The 22,717-nt window shown below is 39.2% G+C and overlaps 1 protein-coding gene across 2 annotated transcripts in view; it reads left to right on the plus strand.

Moving 5' to 3' along the window:
• Positions 1-22,717, plus strand: part of YEATS2 (YEATS domain containing 2) — a 122,292-nt gene that overhangs the window by 89,495 nt on the left and 10,080 nt on the right. Inside the window, exons 18-24 of one of the 2 annotated variants that reach the window (XM_038583513.1) lie at positions 921-1,093; positions 1,863-2,021; positions 6,223-6,399; positions 9,981-10,164; positions 16,540-16,668; positions 17,387-17,485; positions 22,264-22,366. In XM_038583513.1, coding sequence (XP_038439441.1) covers positions 921-1,093; positions 1,863-2,021; positions 6,223-6,399; positions 9,981-10,164; positions 16,540-16,668; positions 17,387-17,485; positions 22,264-22,366 — 1,024 coding nt within the window. The remainder of the gene's footprint in view (positions 1-920; positions 1,094-1,862; positions 2,022-6,222; positions 6,400-9,980; positions 10,165-16,539; positions 16,669-17,386; positions 17,486-22,263; positions 22,367-22,717) is intronic. The other variant, XR_005383794.1, reaches the window with a different exon arrangement.

Genomic DNA, 22,717 nt, shown 5'->3' on the forward strand with positions numbered 1-22,717 from the left:
TAGTGTTAAGCCTTAAAACCCCAAAGAAATTAGGTTAGACTTAATCTAGAAATTATCTAGACTTAGAAACTTTGGCTTTGACATAGAGAAAAGCAATTTGGATAGTGCTGGAAAGGAAAGGGTAAAAGGAATTATTTCCCTCTGAATCATAAGTATAATTGATAGAACAGTTAGGTTCACTAGAAATGAGCTGCCCTTGCCAAAATCTAGTGTATGAGCTAGTCACCATTTTGTTTCCTGACTGTTTGCTCATCCTGGCATTTTTTCCCTCATACCTAAGTATTGATATATAAAAGATATGTAAGAAAAGGACAATGTAAGGATTCCATTATTTACCCAGAGAGCCACCTCAGTCTTAGTTTATATACATTATGTCACCAAAAGAGAAGTAAAGGGGATCCAAAGGCTTTAAGATGGAATATAAAAAGGGGGGGGGGGAATGGGGCACTGAAGTCATTATAAATATGAGGAAAAATGTTTTTTTTCCAGGGCAGAGGGAGACAGAAAAGAGAGTTCTGTAAAACTACACTTAATTTTATCAGTTTCACTGAAATCGAATGAGATGCCAGAATGTTTAGAAGCCCTTCTCTGAGCATATTTTAGTCAACACTTGGTTAGAAAATGTCAGTATCAGACTGTTGATCTCCCACAACGAAGTCAGAACTCTTGTTAAAGTGAAGTTCTTCTTGTACTGAAAGCTGAACTCATCATTTGTCCTTCAGTTGAAAGTAAAAATCAGTTTCAGTCCTTAATTCTAGAACAGTCTCCTCACTGTTGTCACAGAATAGGTATGTTACCAAAAAAGGGGACTAGGAAAGGGAAGGGATGGAAACGTCATCTGTCACTCTGGGTGCATTTTTTTTCCTGGTAAGTCTCTTACTATTTTTTATGATGTTGCTGTCATCTCGTTGTGTTTCCAGATCTCCAGTCTGGCTCAGCTTCAGGTAGTGGTGGTGGCGTCAGCGGAGGCAGCAGCGGCAGTGGAGGTAGCAGTGCGGGTGGCAGTGGTGGAGGAGCCCAGAGCCCCGCGGGCCCTGGAGGGATATCCCAGCACCTGACTTACACATCTTACATCCTGAAGCAGACTCCTCAGGTCTGATCATTCGTGACTGGTATCTTTCAAATCCTTTAGTTATTAACAACTTCCTTTAATTATACTGGATTTGTTTTTACATCTCTGGGATTGGGAGTCAATACTAACACTATAGCCACATGGAATCTTTATTATTTTGAGCTTGTTTTGAGAGGAGATAGAAGTTCAGAAAGACTTAAGTACGAGATCTCTCTGCTAAGCCAATGCTAGAATTTGGATTTAAACTCATAGCTTTCTGACTCAATTTTTGCTACACTGTTGCCTCCCAAATCCATGAGTTAATGAATAGTATTAAGAGACAGTTGAAAATTTTCTCTTGCAAGGGAGTAACCAGAGGAATACTATCAAGTTTTGGTATTTGGAGTTGAATTGGATTCATGATTAAGAATAAGTTTCTGCCTTCTTTCCCCTAGTTGCTTTTAAATCTTGACTCCTCTCTTAAGGAAGGTCGTGGAATTCTGGTCTAGATGTTCTTAATGAGAAGGATGGGTAGTTACCAGTCTGAATAATTCAGATTTAAAGACTAGGTTGTAGAACTTGACTGTCCAGCAGCCTGCTCCATAACTACTGTGCAGAGTTTCAGAAGTGGGGCTAGCTAGCTGTTGGTAGTGGAACTGAGGGCAGAGCTGTTCTTTTTAGTTATTTTGGCTGAGTTGCAGAATTGAAGGTGAGCATCGTAGCTTGTAACATGGGACCTTGTGATTTATAGGGTCAGGGCAAGTCATTTTCACTTAACAAATTACTGAGTAGATCTTTGTTTCTAACTTAGGGTACATTTTTAGTTGGTCAGCCATCACCGCAGACATCTGGAAAACAGCTGACTACTGGATCAGTGGTCCAGGGAACCCTGGGAGTCAGCACATCTTCTGCACAAGGACAACAGACGTTAAAAGTCATCTCTGGACAGAAAACCACTTTGTTTACCCAGGTAAATAGGCAAACACACACACATACCCCAAATATAGGATATTATGGCATTTATTTAAACATTTACAGCTTCTTTCTTTCCACAAAGAAATTAAAGATGCGAGATTAAAGATGAGAAAATAAACAATTAAATAGTATAAAAAAATAAGAATAAAATCTTGAGATTTGAGAAAACTATGAGTTAGAAATGAGAAGATAAAGCCAGAGTTATTAGATACGCAGTTATGTCTTTTATAATTACTAATACTTGCCAAAGCAAATCAAAAGCATGATCAGTTACAAAATTCACACTATTTGTGAGATGCAAAAGAAATACACACATAATACTTTCTTAAAAAAACAAAATTTTCTTGCTACTTCATTCTAAAACTTCACTGGAGAAACTTCATATAAGAGATTCTGAATAGTATAATAGATAATTATAGCTACAATATCCATATACAGTTGGCCCTTGAACAATGTGGGGTTTAGAGGTGCCAACCTCTCAGGCAGTGGGAAATTCCCATGTAACTCTACTTCCCCCACTAGTAATAGCCTACTGTTGACCAGGAGCCCTGCCGATAACACAAATAGTCAATTAACACACATTTTGTACGTTATATGTATCATATACTCTATTCTGACAAAAAGTAGCTAGAGAAAAGAAAATGTTATTAAATAATAAGGAAGAGGAAATATTTACAGAACTATACTGTATTTACTTTTAAAAAGAAACAAAAACAACCCATAGGGTACCTGACTGGCTCAGTCAGTAGAGTTTGTGACTCTTGATACCAGGGTTGTGAGTTCAAGCCCTACATTGGGCATGGAGTCTACTTAAAATAACAATTAAAAAGAAAAGACCCATGTATAAGTGGACCTGTGTAGTTCAAACCCCGTGTTGTTCAAGGGCCAGCTGTAAAAAGTAAATGTTGTAGGGGACTTGGTACATGTTTCTACAGCATTCTTTAGTGTGTAAGCCAAAGAATAGCGACAGGGCATTTTAGCTGGTGAGGGATGTCAGAATCACCTGCAGGAGAATCTATAGCTAGATCTCAAAAAGTTGACCAAATGAAGCAAACAAGGTATAGAAGGATAGGGGCAGTGTGATACCATTTATCAAAAAATCATTCATTTTCTCTGTGTGTAGATCAATAGTTCTCAAAGCATGGAATGTGGATATTGGATTTTCGTCAAATATTTTTTCTGTGTTTTATTGAGAAGATCATGTGTTTTTTTCTTTTTTTGTTGTGGTGAATTACATTAATTTTTAAAATGTTAAAATGGGTGCCTGGCTGGCTCAGTTGGTGCAGCATGTGACTTTTGATCTCAGGGTCATGAATTAGAGCCTTACATTGGGCATAGAGATTAATTAAAAAACATTTTTAAAAAGGTGTTAAACTAGCCCTGTACTCCTGGAATAAACCCTACCTCGTTGTGACATATTATCCTGTTTTAATGTGTTGTTGGGTTTCATTTGATAAAACTTTGTTTAGAATTTCTGTGAGAGTTATTGGCTAGTGGTTTTCTTCATAATTCTTGTCTGATTTTGATATCAGAGTAATGCTGGCCTCCTAAAATGAGTTAGCAACTTTTCTTTCCTGTTCAGTTTTTCATGAGATTTTCGGTAGAATTGGTATTATTTCTTCCGTGACTTTTTAAAAAAAGATTTTATTTATTTATTCATGAAAGACACAGAGAAAGAGAGAGACATAGGCAGAGGGAGAAGCAGGCTCCTTGCAGAGTCTGAACTGGGACTCAGTTCTAGAACTCTGGGATCATGCCTTGAGCAAAAGGCAGTGGCTCAACTACTGAGACACCCAGGTGTCCCCCTTAACTGTTTAGAGTACACCAGTGAAGCCATAATGACCTGGAGTCTTGTTAATTGGGAAGGTTTTTTAACTACAATTTAAATTTATTTAATAGATACAGGACTATTCAGGTTATTTGTTTTGTCTTGAGGGAGGTTTGGTAAGTTATATCTGTAAAGGAATGTGTCCATTTCATCTAAGTGGTTGAATTTACTAGACTAAAATTGTTCATAATTGTCCTTTATTATCCTTTTAATGTTTGTAAAATCTTTAATGATGGCCCCATTTTCTTTTCTTTTCTTAGAGAAAGAGTGCCCAAGTGGGGATTGGGGTGTTGTGGGGACAGAGAGAGAGAATCTTAAGCAGGCTCTATACCCAGCATGGGGCCTGCTGCAGGGCTCGATCTCATGATCCTGAGATCATGACCTGAGCTGAAATCAACAGTCAGATGCTTAACCAACTGAGCTACCCAGGCGCACCCCCCTTTCATTCTTGATTATGATAATTAAGCATCTTCTCTTTTCTTTCTTAATCATCAGTCTTTTCATATTAGTAGTATTTGGTTTCTTTGAGTGCTAATTTCCCTTTGGTCGGATGCGCTTAGTACTTAAACAGATATGAGGCCCCAAAATTCTTTAGGCAGTTCTTTTAAATCTTAGCTTATTTCTTCTTACCTGCTTATGGTTGCAGCCAGTGTGGTGACGCTCTCCAGGTTCTGCTACAGTGGAGCAATTACCGTTGTGTTTTAATAAGTATTATTTACATAAAGTAATGCGCAGATCATGAGTGTACTGCTGAATGAGTGTTGACCACTGTATAAACTCATGCAGGCACTGTCCCAATCAAGATACTGAACATTTCTGTCACTCTAAAACATACCCTCATTTCCCTTTCAATCATCATTTTTCTGTTACTATAAATTAGCTAATTTCTGTCATTGAACTTCGTGTCAATAAAATTATACAGTATGTAGTCTTTCATGTCTAACTTCGATTGTTCAACATGTTTTTGAGATTTATCCATATTTGTATCAGTAGTTTATTTTTAAGTAATATTTTGTATAACTTTTATATTTATTTTATTTTTTTAAAAGATTTTATTCATTTACTTATGAGAGAGACAGAGAGAGAGAGGCAGAGAAGCAGGCTCCATGCAGGGAGCCTGACATGGGACTCGATCCCTGGTCTCCAGGATCACACCCTGGGCTGAAGGTGGCGCTAAACCACTGAGCCACCCGAGCTGCCCCTTGTATAACTTTTATTCCCCTGTTTATGGACATTTGGAATATTTCCAGATTTTTATTATGAACCATAGTGTTACAAACATTCTTGTATACATCTTTTGTACAGTAGAATAACTAGGTCCTAGGGTAAATAAATAAGAAAATTTATAAGAAAATGACAAATGGATTGCAAAGTGGTTGTACCATTTGATTCTCCCATAAGTAATGTGAGAGAGTTCCAGTTGCCATACAACCTCAACAACACAGAGGACTGTCCATCCTTTTATTTTTAGCCATTTTTGTGAGTATGAAGTGATATCTCATTGTGGTTTTAATTTGCATCAGACTCCAGCACAAATTATGCCATACTAACTGTGTGATTCTGGTAAAATTACTGAGCTTAATGTCTTCATCTGTAAAATAAGACTAAAATCCACCTTATAAAGTTTATGAAAAGATTGAATGATATATAAGATATGTAAAAGTGCTTTCTGCCATTCCTGACACACAATAGTAAGTCCTCAGAGACTGATAAATGGTATCTGCTTGTGCAGTGTATTAATTTGGGTAGTAAGTAATCATTCGGGCCAGGAGTTAAGCACACTATGCCCAAGGCTTCCTGTTTTTATAAGTAATAATTTATTGGAACACAGCCACATCCATTTCATGCTATAACAGTAGGGTTGAGGAGTTGAAACAAAGACCATATGGCCTGCATTGCTGTAAATGCTTATGCCATTTACAGGAAAAGTTTGCTGAGCCTTGATTTAACCCACTAAAAGTATAATTTGTTGAATGGTACTAAATTTGTTGAGTGCATAGAGCACTTAACCATTTAAATCTGGCCCATCTTGTTTAGATTTTCATGTTTAATAATTATGTGTACATTTAAGAGCATTTTGGACTCGGTTATTTTGATAACATGTGACCTGGTATCTTTGAATTATTGCTGCCAATTAGTGATTGGCAAATGTATTCACTTAACTTGTTTTACATTAGGGGTAATGGAACATTTGTACGTAAAAAGTCAGACTTGAGAGCTTATTGGAAGGGTGCACAAACCTCATATGTTTTTGATTAGCAAGACTTTCTTGGATCTGCTCTAATTCTTGGGCCCTATGTTGATAAGGAATAATTTGTGCCTCTGAGCCAGGGCAGAATTATTACTTCAACCCATTTTGTTTCTGCAGGCGGCCCCTGGGGGACAAGCATCGCTAATGAAAATATCTGATAGCACACTGAAGTCTGTGCCGGCCACCTCACAGCTCTCAAAACCCGGAACCACAATGCTGAGAGTGGCAGGAGGGGTTATCACAACTGCCACTTCCCCAGCTGTGGCCCTCTCAGCAAATGGGCCTGCACAGCCGGTGAGGATTAGCATGACAGTAGAAAACAGTAATGAAACATAAAAGTAGTAAAAACAGAAGGTATTTAGCAGGTATACCAGTGGGTCGTATTTCTCTTTTTAAACAATTTGAAATATAACTCGCATGCCATAAAGTTCTCCATTTTCAAGTGTTCAGTTCTGTGGTTTTTATTATATTCTCAAGGTTGTGCAGTTACCACCACTAGCAATTTCAGAATGTTTATTTAATCACTGCTAAAGGAAACTCCATACCCAATAGCAGTTATTCCCTATCTACCCCTACACCCCCTCCCCTTCATACTAGGCAGTCACTAATCTTTCTTGTGTCTGGCTTCTTTCTGGTATTTTCAGGGTCCGTCCATGTTGTAGCATGTATTGGTACTTTTGTATAGCTCAATAGTCAATACCCAGTTTTATGGCCATAACAAATTTTGTTTGTGCATTTATTAGTTGATGGGCATTTGGATGGTTTCTGCCATTTGACTTTATTTATTTTTTTTTAGAAGAATTTTTTTAAAAATATTTTATTTATTTATTCGAGAGAGAGAGAGAGAGAGAGGCAGAGACACAGGCAGAGGGAGAAGCAGGCTCCATGCACCGGGAGCCTGATGTGGGATTCGATCCCGGGTCTCCAGGATCGCGCCCTGGGCCAAAGGCAGGCGCCAAACCGCTGCGCCACCCAGGGATCCCTGCCATTTGACTTTAAAGAATAATGCTGCTGTGAACATTTATGTTCAGGTATTTGTATAATCCTGTGGTTTTGGTTGTTTTGGTTATATACGTAGGAAAGGAATTGCTGGATCATATTGTAAACTATGTTTAACATTTTGGGGAACTGCCAAACAGTTTTCCCAGGCAGCTACACCTTTTAGATTCCTACCCGCAATGTATGAGGGCTCCACTTTTCCCACATGGTCTCTAAATGCTTGTTCTTACCCATTTTTTTGTTGTTGTTAGAGCCATTCTAGTGCTTGTGAAATGGTATTGCATTGTGATTTTGATTTACATTTATTTCCCTGATAGCTAATGAGCATCTTTTCATGTACTTGTCCATTTCTGTATCATCTTTGGAGAAATGTCTCCTCAGATCTTCTGTCCATTTAGTTGGGTTATTCATTGTCTTTGTTATTGAGTTTTAAGTATTCTTAATCTAGATACAAGTCTCTTATGAGATGTGCAAAAAATTTTCTCCACTCTGTGGACCATCTTTTCACTTCTAGTGGTACTCTTTGAAAAACACAAAACTTTTTAATTTTGATGAAGTCCAGTTTATTTTTCTTTTATTGCTTATGCTTTTGATCTCATAGCTAAGAAACCATTGCCTAATCCAGAATCTCAAAATTTAAGTCAATATTTTAAGAGTTTTATAGTTTTGCTTTTTATATGTAGGTCTTTGATCCATTTTGAGTCAGTTTTTATATGGTGTGAGGTAGGGGCCAAACTTCATTCTTTTGTATGTAGATAGCCAGTTGGCCCAGCAACCTTTGAAGTCTGTTTACCCCTTGAATTGTCTTGGCACCCCAAGGTCTTTGCTTTTCTTTCTTTCTTTCTTTTTTTTTTTTTTTTTTATGCTTTCTTTGGGCCTTATGGTTCTGTGGATTTTTGTTTTGTTTAATAATAAATTTATTTTTTATTGGTGTTCAATTTGCCAACATACAATAACACCCAGTGCTCATCCCGTCAAGTGCCCCCCTCAGTGCCCGTCACCCATTCACCCCCACTGCCCGCCCTCCTCCCCTTCCACCACCCCTAGTTCGTTTCCCAAAGTTAGGAGTCTTTATGTTCTGTCTCCCTTTCTGATGTTTCCTACCCATTTCTTCTCCCTTCCCTTCTATTCCCTTTCACTATTATTTATATTCTCCAAATGAATGAGACCATATAATGTTTGTCCTTCTCCGATTAACTTATTTCACTCAGCATAATACCTTCCAGTTCCATCCATGTTGAAGCAAATGGTGGGTATTTGTCATTTCTAATGGCTGAGTATTATTCCATTGTATACATACACCACATCTTCTTTATCCATTCATCTTTCGATGGACACCGAGGCTCCTTCCATAGTTTGGCTATTGTGGACATTGCTGCTAGAAACATCGGGGTGCAGGTGTCCCGGCGTTTCATTACATCTATATCTTTGGGGTAAATCCCCAACAGTGCAATTGCTGGGTCGTAGGGCAGGTCTAATTTTAACTCTTTGAGGAACCTCCACACAGTTTTCCAGAGTGGCTGCACCATTTCAAATTCCCACCAACAGTGCAGGAGGGTTCCCTTTTCTCCGCATCCTCTCCAACATTTGTGGTTTCCTGCCTTGTTAATTTTCCCCATTCTCACTGGTGTGAGGTGGTATCTCATTGAAGAAAGACAGTCTCATCAATAAATGGTGCTGGGAAAATTGGACATCCACATGCAGAAGAATGAAACTAGACCACTCTCTTTCACCATACACAAAGATAAACTCAAAATGGATGAAAGATCTAAATGTGAGACAAGATTCCATCAAAATCCTAGAGGAGAACACAGGCAACACCCTTTTTGAACTCGGCCACAGTAACTTCTTGCAAGATACATCCACAAAGGCAAAAGAAACAAAAGCAAAAATGAACTATTGGGACTTCATCAAGATAAGAAGCTTTTGCACAGCAAAGGATACAGTCAACAAAACTCAAAGACAACCTACAGAATGCGAGAAGATATTTGCAAATGACGTATCAGATAAAGGGCTAGTTTCCAAGATCTATAAAGAACTTCTTAAACTCAACACCAAAGAAACAAACAATCCAATCATGAAATGGGCAAAAGACACGAAGAGAAATCTCACAGAGGAAGACATAGACATGGCCAACACGCACATGAGAAAAAGCTCTGCATCACTTGCCATCAGGGAAATACAAATCAAAACCCAAGGTCTTTTCTGAGGCTGATTTTGCTTGTTTTTCAGGCTTTATGTCCTCCAGCTACTACTTTTCATATACCTATTCATACCACTCTCCTTTGTAGTTCCTTGAACATATCATGTTCTCTCATGCCTCTCTTTTTGCCTGCTGTCTTCTGCCAAGAAGCGTTCTTTCTTGTCTCCCCCTTTCCTTGTCTTGAATCTGGAATATTCCCCTCTGTCCTCCTTGAGGGCTTTTACCTCTGGGCCCTAGCATTTAACACTGTGCCTGCCACATAGTAGATACTGTTTGGATGAATGAGACAAATGTTAAAATATTATAGTGAGTTTTTAATAAAACTTATTATCACTTTTATGTTCCAAGATTATGTAGTCCTTTTTTTGGTGATGAGATATCCTTTTATAGGGTGATATAATAGGTAGTAAGGGTTTTGGGGAGTTTTTGTTGTGTTTTTAATGTGGTTTACTCTCTGATACCTCCTAGTTTTAAAATTTAAAAACTTTCTGGTCTGTGAACTCCAAAAGTGTAGGCAACACTGAACAAGAGAGGCAGTCTTTTTAAATGGCATGGGATTTAATAGGTAAAATAATAGCTAATAGATTATTGAATATACTCCATAGCAGTCACTGTTCTAACTTACACTGCTTTCTTCTTAATTTCTATTATTTTTGGCCCTATGTATGAGCAGGTGGAAGGAACAACTCCCAGTCCATCATCTGCTATCTGTTCTGTAGTGAAAACATCTGGGCAGCAATCAGTGTGTGTGAGCCAGGCCCCCATGGGAACTTGCAAGGCTGCCGCTCCCTCTGTCATCAGTGCCACGTCCTTGGTGCCCACACCAAACCCCATCTCTGGAAAAGCTACCGTATCAGGTGAGTTGTGTCATAATGATATTCTCTCTCCCTTCTTAGGCTTAGAATATTTTTGGAAGGTCTTAAACAATATTATATACAGTAAGTAGTTAAAAGTAATTCACATTTTCCATAAAACTGCTTTTTTCTATAATTTATTCTTAAAATCTACACATAAATTCTTTTTTTAAAAAAGATTTTATTTATTTATTATTGAGAGAAAGAGAGAGAGAGAGAGGCAGACACACAGGCAGAGGGAGGAGCAGGCTCCTTGCAGGGAGCCTGACATGGGACTCAGTCCCTGGTCTCCAGGATCACACCCTGGGTTGAAGGCAGGCGCTAAACCAATGAGCCACCGGAGCTGCCCTACACATAAATTCTTAAGTCAGAAATGGTTTATGGATTGAATAGTAATTTTTAAGTGATATAATAAAACTTCAGCCATCTGGAGCCCTGTGGAGTATTTTAACTGCTTTCACAACGTAACTTTGTGGAGAACTAAGAGTCTACTTTCCTTACATTGCCATTTGCTTTCTTTTTATCATCCAGTTTTGAATGGAACACATTATAAAACATATTTTCATAAACAAAGTATATAAAATATAAATTGGGGCAGCCTGGGTGACTCAGCAGTTTAGCATCGCCTTCAGTCCAGGGCCTGATCCTGGAGACTCAGGATCAAGTCCCACATCAGATTCCCATCTTAAAAATAAATAAATTAGCCTTGATGACTCCAAGTTGTGATTTTTAACCTTAATTATTATGTTGGGTAGTGTTAGAATAACATGCATGTGGTCTGTAAAATGTGTGATATCTTTGTGCGCACACCAAATGGCCCCAGAAGAGTGTGCCCTTTACATTGGTTAACATAACAGCACAAATCATGGAGCCAGATAACCTTAGTTCAAATAATTTGCTTCAGTTTCCTTGGCTGTAAAATAAGGTTGATAATAATGCCGACTGAGGATTAAATGATTCAGTGTGTCAATGCTTTGACTGCTATCCAACATGTAGTAGCCATTATATAAATAAATAATGCGGGGCAGCCCCAGTGGCTCAGCGGTTTAACTCCGCCTTCAGCCCAGGGTGGGATCCTGGAGACCCCAGATCAAGTCCCCACGTCGGGCTTTTTGCATGGAGCCTGCTTCTCCCTCTGCCTATGTCTCTGCCTCTCTCTCTCTCTCTCTCATAAATAAAAATAAATAAATAAATAAATAAATAAATAAATAAATAAATAAATAAATAAATCTTTAAAAAAAATAGCCGCTATTAGCATGTTTAGTATCCTTATCCACGTTCCCTTGAATTTTTTTTTTTTTAATTTAGAATTCCCTTGAATTCTAAAATATAAAGAGCTGTGAAAAACCAAAGGTGTTTTTTTTGTTTCTTTATTTGGGTAACTAATTTTAGTGTGAAATCTGACCTCCATTGACAGTCTGTTTATATGACATAATATAAATATTCGTGTTTCACCACAAAAATACTAATGTGCTTGATTACATTGTGCTGCCCACATGCCAGTGGGCTGATACAATGTATAGCATTGCTTCTCAAACTTGAAAGATCAGTTTTGTTTTTCTACTGTTCACTGCAGATACTTCTGTGAAATGCAGTAAAAATACCACAGCAGTGTCACACTGTTACAAAAGTTTCTGAACATTCTTTGCTTCTGTATTACCTTGTTGCAGAATGATCAGAGCTTGCCAGCTGGCACTAACACACAAAAGAAGCTGAGCATTACTGAGATATATGTGCATACACAAGTTCCTTTGGATGAAAGATTGTGAATACTGTTATTTTTAATTATTTATTTGCGAGAGCATGCACTAATGGGGGTAGGAGCAGAGGGAGAGGGAGAAGCAGACTCCTGGCTGAGCAGGGAGCCCAATCCCAGGCTCTATCCCAGGACCGTGGGATCATGACCCGAGCAGAAGGCAGACACTTAGCTAACTGAGCCACCCAGATGCCCCAATTGTGAATATTGATATTCTTATTGCATCGTTATTTCATTTTGTGTGTGACCAGCCCCTATGCCTTATTTTTGGGGTAGTTCAAGACCAAAAGATGAAGACTTGTAGTTTTTCCTGTGACTTCTACCTACCAATTAACCATTGATCAAGTTCTAGGAAAGGAAGTACTGTTCTCTGCCAACAGAATTTCACAGGCACTGTTAGGAATGGAGTAGAAATTGTGGAAACAGAAGGATTACTTTATGAGAAATAAATGCCCTCCTTCTTGTCTTTCTTTTTTCTTTCTTTTTTTAAGAGAGAGCATGAGCTGGGGTTGGAGGGAGAGAGAATCTCCAGCAGACTCCACTGAGCATGGAGCCAGTCCTGAGGCTCCATCCCAGGCCCCTGAGATCATGACCTGAACCGAAAACAAGACTCGAACACTTAACTGACTGAGCCACCCAGGCACCCCTGCCTTCCCCTCTTCTTTTTTTTTTTTTTTTTTTTTTTTTTTACCTTCCCCTTCTTCCCCCTTTCTAATTAAGTTTTAACATGAAGTAAATGAAGTGTCCTGGCTTTAGGTCTTACTTCATATGTTGCTGCAGAAGAACCAAACTATTTTCTGCTGCCTATTAATTTTTTGTGTGTATGTAAACTTTCTTTATTTTTAGCTAAGGTATAACCATTAATTTTTTTTAAGACCATTAATTTTTTAAATAAAATTTTTGCGTGCATTTTATGAATTGTTTTGAACAAGGTTACTGTTGTAACTGGAGCAGAGTGAGCAAGGGAAAGAGTACTGAGGCATATGGTCAGAGTGGTGGGGACCAAATCACATAGGGCCTTTGTAGGTCATGTTAAGAACTTTGACTCCAAAGGAAACCATTGGAGGATTTTAAATTAAGGAGTAACTTAATCTGCTCTACCTTACAACAGGGTCATTGGCTGCAGCATTTAGACCAAACTATGAAGCACAAGGTAGAAGCAGAGAGCAGACCAAGAAGTAGACACTAAGAAAGAAAATTGCGGGGGCGCCTTGGTGGCTCAGATGGTTGGGCGTTTGCCTTCAGCCCAGGTCATGATCTCCAAGTCGCTCAGCAGAGGATCTACTTCTCCCTCTGCCGCTGCCCCTCCCCCCAACGCATGTGTGCGTGCTCTCTCTCTGTCTCAAATAAATAAATAAAATCTTTGGGGGTAAAAAAAGGAAAAAAATTCGGTGGTGTATTGGGGAGTCTTGTCAGACTAAAAGAAGTACTGGAAAGCAAACAGAAGGTGGTAGGAAGGAAATGATCCAAGAAGCCAAACAATTTATCTGAGAGTTGAAGGGACAAACTTCCAAGTTTAAAAGGCACAAATGTCTAGCACAGTGAATGGAATATAGCTCACAAGGAAGTACAATTTATTCATGATTCAGAACACCAGGGACAAGGAGAAGATCTTACAAGCCTTCAGAAGAAGAAATAGAAAAGTTCAGAAGTTATGTGATCATTGGGCTTCTCAGCAGTGCTAGAAGCCATGATACTGTTCTTCAGAACTCTAGGGGAAGATTACCTTCATTCGAGAATTCTGTCTTCAGCCAGATGAGTGAGGGTAGAAATATTTTCTGACAAAGTTCTGTTTCCTATGCTCCCTGTCTCAAGGCATTAGTAAAAAATACATAGTTTTTACTAGAGTGAAGAGGTATAGACCAAGAAAGTGGAAGAAACAGGATCCAGTGTAGAAGGAAGGCAAAGGGAATCCCCTGGGTAATGATAAAGGATGTCCCAGGGTGGCAGCTGTGCAGCAGCCTAGAAAATAAGGTGGAACGGATTAGACAGCTCCAGAAAAGTTCTCTCTCAGACGATGTGGAAACTAGAAGTTATTTAGGAGATCTGACTATAGGGAGAATTATAAAGGACGGGTTTATGGCATTTTTGAAGGAAGTAAGAAGACATAGATGCTGTAAGAGAACTAAGCAACTGAAAAAGAAATATCTCAAGGGAACAGATTGGAATCTCAGTGTTATGGTGCTCTTTGGATCAATAGAGAACAGTATAGGGAGGAAAGAGGGTATAAGTGCCTTTTTTTTTAAATTTAAATTCATTTAATTAACATATAGTACATCATTAGTTTCAGAGGTAGATGTCAGGGATTCCTCGGTCTTAGATAACACCCATTGCTCATCACATCACCCCGTTACCCCAACCCCCCACCCCCTTTCCTCCAGGGAACTATGTTTCCTATGACTAAGAGTCTCTTATGGTTTGTCTCCCTCTCTGATTTCATCTTGTTTTATTTTTCCCTCCCTTCCCTTATAATCCTGTTTTGTTTCTTAAATTCCACATGAGTGAAATCATAGGACAGTTGTCTTTCTCTGATTGACTTATTTTGCTTAACATTGTGTTCTCTAGTTCCATCAGGTATAAGCTTTCAAATGCCTGTATCTACCCTAATAGCACATCAGTATGTACCATCAAAATGTTATATCAAAATTAATACATACAATGTACACATTCTTTAAAAATTAATTACTAAGATAAATATTAAAAGGAGTCAAAAGGGTTGAAAGTGGATGCTGCTGGGGAGTTAGTTACATGAGGACAGGGAAGTGGAGGAAAGGATGGCTATATTTAATTTAGAGCCTCTTTAGCACTTTTTACTTTTCAACTGATAAGCATATAATATTTTGATAAAAATAAGAATTTTCAAAAGGAAAAACCAGGTCATTGTTCTGAGGACACATCTCACTAGGAACTTACTACCTGACTGATTTGACACTCCTCTATTCCAAAGAAAGATTTTTAAGGCTTTATTTCAGAAAGTATTTAAGAGAATTCCTTTCTTTTTACTCTTACCTGCTGCTTTCCAGTGCTTTAAGGTATCTTTAGCCTCAAATACTGTTGTTTTTGCTTTTGTTTTTTAGAGAGAGAGAGAGAGAGAGCATGTGTGCTCAAGAGAATGCAGGAGGTGGGGGTGCAGAGAGGGAGGGAGAGAGAATCTCAGGCTGACTCATGCTGAGTTCAGAGCCTGGTGCAGGGCTCGATCTCACAACCCTGAGATCACAATCTGAGCCAAAATCAAGAGTTGGATGGATGCTTAACTGACTGAACTACCCAGGCACTTCTCAAATGCTGTTTTTAAGTAGTTGTTATATGACAGCATGTGTTTGTGTTGTGTTTTCTGTGTGTCTTATAATAAAAGCCCTTTGTTGATTTTTCTCTGAATGCCTCACGTAGTTGTGTAAGAGAAATGGGAGTATGGAAGTTATTCCTAAAGGAAAGTAGAAGAGGATGACCCTTTCTAAAATGATAGGTGGAGGAGCATCTAGGTTGACTCAGTGGTTGAGCCTCTGCCTTTGGCTCAGGGTGTGATCCTGGGGTCCTAGGATCGAGTCCCACGTCGGGCTCCCTGCAGGGAGTATGCTTTCTCCTTCTGCCTATGTCTCTGCTTCTCTCTTATGTCTCTCATGAATAAATAAATAAAATCTTTAAAAAAAAAAAAAAAAAGATGATAGGTGGAGGGGCACCTGACTGACCCAGTCAGTAGAGCCTGCCACTCTTGATCTTTGGGTCATGAATTTGAGCCCCACATTGTGGGTAGAGTTTTACTAAAAAAAAAATCATAAGTGGAGAATGATGTTTGGAAAATAAGAGCTGTACAGAGGTAGGAAATTAGAAGGCATGGCAAGTACACACATTTCAAAGTATTTGATCTATAGGGATGATGTGAAGAAGACACAGATAAACTGGGACTGGATTATAAAATGGACTCTGAATACTTTGAAACTAATTTTGGAAATGTTCTATAGGCAGCCAGGAGCCAGAGAAGGTTTTTAGCTAGGAAAAAGACTGTTCTCAATCAGAATATAAAATTTTATATCGGGGATCCCTGGGTGGCTCAGCGGTTTAGCACCTGCCTTTGGCCCAGGGCGTGATCCTGGGGTCCCAGGATCAAGTCCCGCATCGGGCTCCCTGCATAGAGCCTGCTTCTCCCCCTGCCTGTGTCTCTGCCTTTTCATGTCTCTCATGAATAAATAAAATATTTAAAAAAAAGATCATCTGAAAAAAAATTTTTATATCCAGTTTGTACCTATCAGAGCTATATACAAAGCAAAGAAACTGTCACAGGGAACAAACATGAAAAAGAACTATCATAAAATGTTATTACTGTCGTCTCCACAGTTGGACTTTGGATGACCTTTTCTCTCTCTTTCTTTTTCTTTATTCTGCTTTTCCAAAAATTTCTGTATTACTTTATAATTGCGGGCAAAAATAAATCCTCACTGTCACATCGTTGTTTCATTGTGAAGTCAGCCACATCCCTTGCCTCACGCTTCCAGCTCTTTGTTTATTGAAGGGGTAAATGTCCTAAGAACTTCTACCTGTGAGACAATGTGACTGCTGAAGAGGGCAGGACTTTCAGGAAGCATCTGATCTTCAGCTTGGCCTTATCTTCCAACTTATTTTAGGATTGCTAAAGATTCACTCCAGTCAATCCAATCCCCAGCAGGCTGTCCTGACGATTCCCAGCCAGCTCAAGCCTCTCAGTGTAAATACATCCGGAGGTGTACAGACTATACTGATGCCTGTGAATAAAGGTAAGTCCCCACCGTGGGTTGTGGCGGCCTCCAGGTTTGTGTGGGTGGCCGCCCCTCCCGTGTGACCTGCCGAGTAGCCATCAGTTCTCCTTGGCATTTTGAACTCTGGAGCACCAACTCTCACACTGAAAGTGAACCCCAGATGATCCATTGGTTTCCAAATAGCTCTCCATTTCTTGAGTAGAGGGGAGAACATTTTTAAGCATCTATGAGACTTCCAGGCTAATTGGATTTTATTTTTGTAGTGATGACAAGCCCCCATTTCATAGTTGAAGATAATAGCTCAGTTACCCTGAGCTATTTACTGTCAGTAAACAGCCTACCTTGTCAGATCACTATATTAAATACGGACCTTTTATTTTAAAGAATTTATTTATTTATGTATTTGAGAGAGAGCACAAAGTGGGGTGAGGGACAGAGAGAGAAGCAGACTCTCCACTGTGCAGGGAGTCCAATGTGGGGCTGGATCCCAGGACCCTGAAATCATGACCTGAGTCGAAGGCAGATGCCTCACCGACTAAGCCACTCTGGCTCCCAAATAAGGACCTTTTTAATGTTGTATTGAAATTGTTTTAGCACTGTTCGTCTAATGAGGCCACTACCCCGGAGTTAGATATTGTCATTAAAATAATTTCTATATTTCTTACATTCTTTCCCTCTTTTTTGTTCTTTTTGGCGGTTTTTTTTTTTTTTTTTTTTTTTTTTTTTTGCCTATTAGTGGTTCAGTCATTTTCTGCCAACAAATCACCTGCCATTCTGCCTGTAGCTGCCCCAACTCCAGTTATCCCCAGCTCTGCTCCTGCAGCTGTTACAAAAGGTGGGTAGTTTCTTACGGTATTTTTGCTTGGAAGTTTTATATAAGATATTACTGTAATCTGGGTGCCCTGAATTTCAGCCTCTGTGAATCAGTCACTTCAGAAATCCTTACCAAGTGTTCATAAAGTAGACCTGACACTGAGGGAAACACAGATGTGTAAAGTATTGTTTCTGTCTTCTGAGAACTTATAATCAGGTTGAAGAGAGTTGTAGTAGACAGCAAGCAATGATTGATAAATGCAGGATAAGTGATCTGAAAAATGAATGCTGAAATATTTCAGTCTAGGATATCTGGTCAGGGTTGGTGAGGGCATAGTGGGGTGAAGGACTTTATGGAATGTGGATTATAACCTGGACTTGAGAGTGAAGCATTTTGAGGGAACAGTAGAGACAGACTCAGAGGGCTTGTTTGGGGAAGTAAACCAATTAGGGGGACTCATCCAGGCTGTATAGTTGTGATAAAGGAACTTTAGGTAGGGCCAGGTTTTGGCAGGCTGGCAAGGGGGATATTTCTGACTACTGTGAAGATTGAAATGGTGTTGTGGGTTAGAGCAGCACTTTTGATACCTGTAACATCTTATAATAATGATAGCTACCATATGGTAAGAGCTTCAAGTGTACCAGGCACCAAGCTAGCTGCTTTATATATAGCTTTATATATATATCACTAATTACCATAGTACTTCAGGATAGCTATTATGCCCATTTTGCAGATGAGGAAACTGAAGTTTGGAGATATTAAAGTATCTACTTCCCAAGTCAAAAAGCACAGTCAGAATTTGAAGTATGTTTGCTTTTTAGGCATGCCAGGTCTTTCACATTAATCTTGAGAAGAGGTGGATTTGTAACTTACAGTGTGACCAACTAAAATGGGGTTTGCAGATTACAGTCCCCTGCCTGTCTTTACATAAAATTTATTGTTACCCAGCCATTCCCATTTATTTACATATTATTTGTGGATGCTTTACCACATAAGACTGCAACTGATAAGTTGCAGTCGAGATCATATGACCCACAGAACCTAAAATATTTACTGATTGGTCTCTTGTAGGAAAAGTTTGCCAACCTCTGATCAAAAGATAGCTGATAAAAGAATTGGTATTAGTCTGGACCAGCATTTCTCCTCAATAGTAATGTTTTATAGGCCTTCCTCATGCAGATTCTGACGCTGTTAATTTTAGGCTGGGGTCAGAGCATCTCTATTTTTATTTTCATTCTGATAAAATTTTGTGTATTGAAATGCAAAGATACTAAGCATACTGTTTGATGAGTTTTGTTATGAACCCATGTAACCCATTTTCCATTGAAGATACAGAAATTTTCATCACCTTGTGCCCCTTCCAGTCAGTTCCCAGCCCCCATAGGCAGCCACTGTTCTGATTTCCCTTATGATAGATCAGTTGTGTCTACTTTTTGACTTCATATGAGTGGAAGCACATGCATTCTTTTATGTCTAGCTTTATTCACCATAATGTTTTTGATATTTCTACATATTGTACCTAAATAGTATTCCACATTGTAGGAATATACCATAATTTATCATTTCTCCTGTTGGGGGACATTAGGGTTGTTTCCAGTTTGGAGTCATATGTACAAGTCTTTGAGAGCATATGTTTTCATTTCTCTAGTAGAATAGCTGTGTCAACCTGGAAAGGCTAATTATATAATTCTGTAGTTTTTTGAGGGCCAGATTAATGTGAGTATACTTGTGCCTATAGAATTGAAGTATATGAACTTTTTCTGATGCCTTCCTTCTGCTTCTTGAAGTCTTGGTATCACTAGGGGTTGGGGGAATATGTATTTACTAACAGTGAAATTAGCAAGGTTATTCAATACAAATCAATTTATACATAAAAAATTTAATTTTTATATAGAAATTAAGTGCTAACCTACTAAACAGTTCTGAAAGAAATTGAAAAGACCTAAATAAATGGAAGGATGTACTATTATAAATATAATAAGTTATAAGTACATTGACCCTTGAACAACACAGATTTGAACTGTGCAGGACCACTTAGAGATTTTTTTCAATACAGTACTTGTAATTGCAATCACTCCTCTTTATGATTCTCTTAATATTTTCTTTTCTCTAACTTATTGTTTCAATGTGGAATATAATATAACATAGAAAAAGTATAGGTTAACTAACCATTTATTTTATCAGTAAGGCTTCTTTCTAGTCAGTAATATGTTATTAATAGTTAAGTTTTTGGGGAATCAAAAGTTTTGCATGGGTTTTTTGACTGCACAGAGATTTGGTGCCTCTAACCCTCGGAGTTGTTCAAGGCCCAACTGTAATTTATTATAAATATGGTAAAAATTATATTAACTTACTGAAAGACCTGATGTGTTATGTATGAGCTCTTCCTCTCAGAAAATTACATACAAAATGAATATAGTGCCAGCCAAAATGCCTACAGTGTTGTGTGTATGTGTGGAAATGGACAAGCTGAGTCTAAAATGTGTGTGGAAATGCAAAGGCCCAGAAGAGCTGAGGCAGTTTTAAAGAACAAAAAGGTAGGGGATTTGGACCATAGATACACATACTATTAAAGCTACAGTGTTGAGATAGTGGTGTGTTCAAGAACAGACACAATAATGGAATAGAAGAGAGAGCCTCAAAATAGACTCACATGTTTATGGTCACTCGATTTATGACATTCAGTAGGGAAGGGATGTCCATTTCCATAAGTAGTGCTGGGTTAATTAGATACATCCATTTGGGAAAACAATGAACCTTACATCATAAACAAAAATTAGAGTTGGATTATGTCTATAATGTCTAAATGTGAAAGGTAAAACAGTGAAACTTTCTAGAAAAGAAGATGAGAATATCTTCATGACTTTGGGCAAAGGTATTTTAAGAGCAAAAAATGTGAACAGGGATCCCTGGGTGGCGCAGCGGTTTAGCGCCTGCCTTTGGCCCAGGGCACGATCCTGGAGACCCCGGATTGAATCCCATGTCGGGCTTCCGGTGCATGGAGCCTGCTTCTCCCTCTGCCTATGTCTCTGCCTTTCTCTCTCTCTCTCTGTGTGACTATCATAAATAAATAAAAATTAAAAAAAAAAAAATGTGAACAGACACTGCCCAGAAGAGGGTATCCTAATAGTTCATAAAGATAGGAAAAGTTGTGAAAACTCATTAGTCATCAAGGAAATGCAGATTAAAGCCATAGTAGGATGCCATTAGATTCACCAAAATTTAAAACACTGGCTGTTACCAAGTTCTGGCAAGGATGTAAAGCAGCTGGAACTCGCACTGCAGATGGAACTATAAATTGATACAATCACTTTGGAGAGCAGTTTGGCATTTTCCGATAAACATACATCTGCTCTATGTTCCAGCAAATATACTTCCAGGAAATGCACACATAGGTTCATTCACCAAAAGACATACACAAGAAAAAAAAAAACAAAAAACATACACAAGAATGTCCATTGCATTATTTTTTTTTTAATTTTTATTTATTTATGATAGTCACACAGAGAGAGAGAGAGGCAGAGACATAGGCAGAGGGAGAAGCAGGCTCCATGCACCGGGAGCCCGACGTGGGATTTGATCCTGGGTCTCCAGGATCGCGCCCTGGGCCAAAGGCAGGCGCCAAACCGCTGCGCCACCCAGGGATCCCCATTGCATTATTTTTAATAGCTAAAAAGATGCTAGTGCAAAGGTTTATGTACAGTACGGTGAAATTCAGATGGATAAAAAGTGGTTATCTTTGTAGGCAGGAACTGCCAAAAGCACAGGGAGCCTGCTTGAGGACTAGAAATCCTTCCATCTTTGTCATTGTTGTTGTTTTATTTAAGTAATCTCTCTACCCAGCATGGGGCTCAACTCACAACCTTGAGAAAGAGTCCCGTGCTCTTCTGACTGAGCCAGCCAGGCACCCCAAAATACTCTATATCTTGATTGGAGTGGTGTACATGAGTGTATATATGGGCAGTGGAACCATACACTTAATATTTGTGCATTTTATGCAAGTTATGCATCAGTGAAAAGGGGGAGGGATAGAGGAGTAGATCTCATTTATAGACCCTTGTTATATAAGAAAGTACTGAAGGATGTTAAGTATGGAAATGACACTAAAAAGATTTAGGAAAATTTTCTGGTGCTGATGTGCAAGGTGAGTTATAAGGGAAGCTGATGCAAAAGGAGAGAGTGTGTGGTCTTGGCTTTTTGATCAAAGAAAACTGGAAGTACATGCATCTGAGACATTGCTATCTTCCATCAGTAGATCTGGGGAGATTAAAGCCTAATGGGCGTGGCTTGGCTGTTTCCAGGCACAGCAGATCTGATTTTTGCTTTCTGCCTTACATCTCAGAATAGTAAGATAATGCTGAAAGTTGATAAACTTAGCTGGAGAGATGATATCCAAAAGGATACTAGAACTTAGAACAGGCCACTATTGTATTTTAATGTGGCAGTTTGTGTGCACACACACACACACACACACACACACACACACACACACGAGTGTGTGTGAGTGAGGGGGCCCTCACCAAGCAGTGTGGCTGGCCCTTTAAGAAATATATACAAAGCCACTGTATTGCCTGTCCTTGTCCTGAGCCTAGAGGCGCTCCCCCTGAGTGCCAGGGTAACAGTTCTTCCCTTGTCTGCTGGTCCTGTGATGATGGGCACCATCTCAGTCCCCCACCCCTGCTGCAGCTGGGGTGGCATGCCCTCACTGAGTTTCAGTGGAAGAGCTTTTGTTTCTGCCTTCGCGTGTCCTTCCGTCATTGAAGGCTGACAGCTCTCTTCTTATTGCTCTTCCCTTGTAGTAAAGACTGAACCAGAGACGCCTGGGCCAGGCTGCCCCTCTCAGGAGGCTCAGACAGCAGTGAAAACAGAAGAAAGTTCTGAGCTGGGAAACTATGTCATTAAGTAATTATTTCGATCCTTTCTAAGGGGGTTATGCTTTTGCTGTTTTACATGGTACTTTTTTAAAACCCATACCTGTGATGGCCGAGTAGAGTGTGTGTATGGAAGCAAGCCCCTTGGTTGGTGGAAACCCTCCGCTCGTGTTCAGTGAGCAGGTGTTAGCGCTTGATGCACAGCCCAGGGTCTTCATGTAACACCTGAATATCACCAGTGGGCAGCATGACTTGGCACTTCCGATGCCTCACATGGTACAGATCTCCCTCCAGTGGAGCTTAAAAACATGTACTTTCTTTGCTGAATCTTTGAGCATCAGATTTCTCATGGTGTAATTCTCAGATATGTCTACAGTTTACA

The sequence above is a fragment of the Canis lupus genome, chromosome 34 (assembly GCF_011100685.1).
Source record: "Canis lupus familiaris isolate Mischka breed German Shepherd chromosome 34, alternate assembly UU_Cfam_GSD_1.0, whole genome shotgun sequence".
NCBI classification, from domain to species: domain Eukaryota; kingdom Metazoa; phylum Chordata; class Mammalia; order Carnivora; family Canidae; genus Canis; species Canis lupus.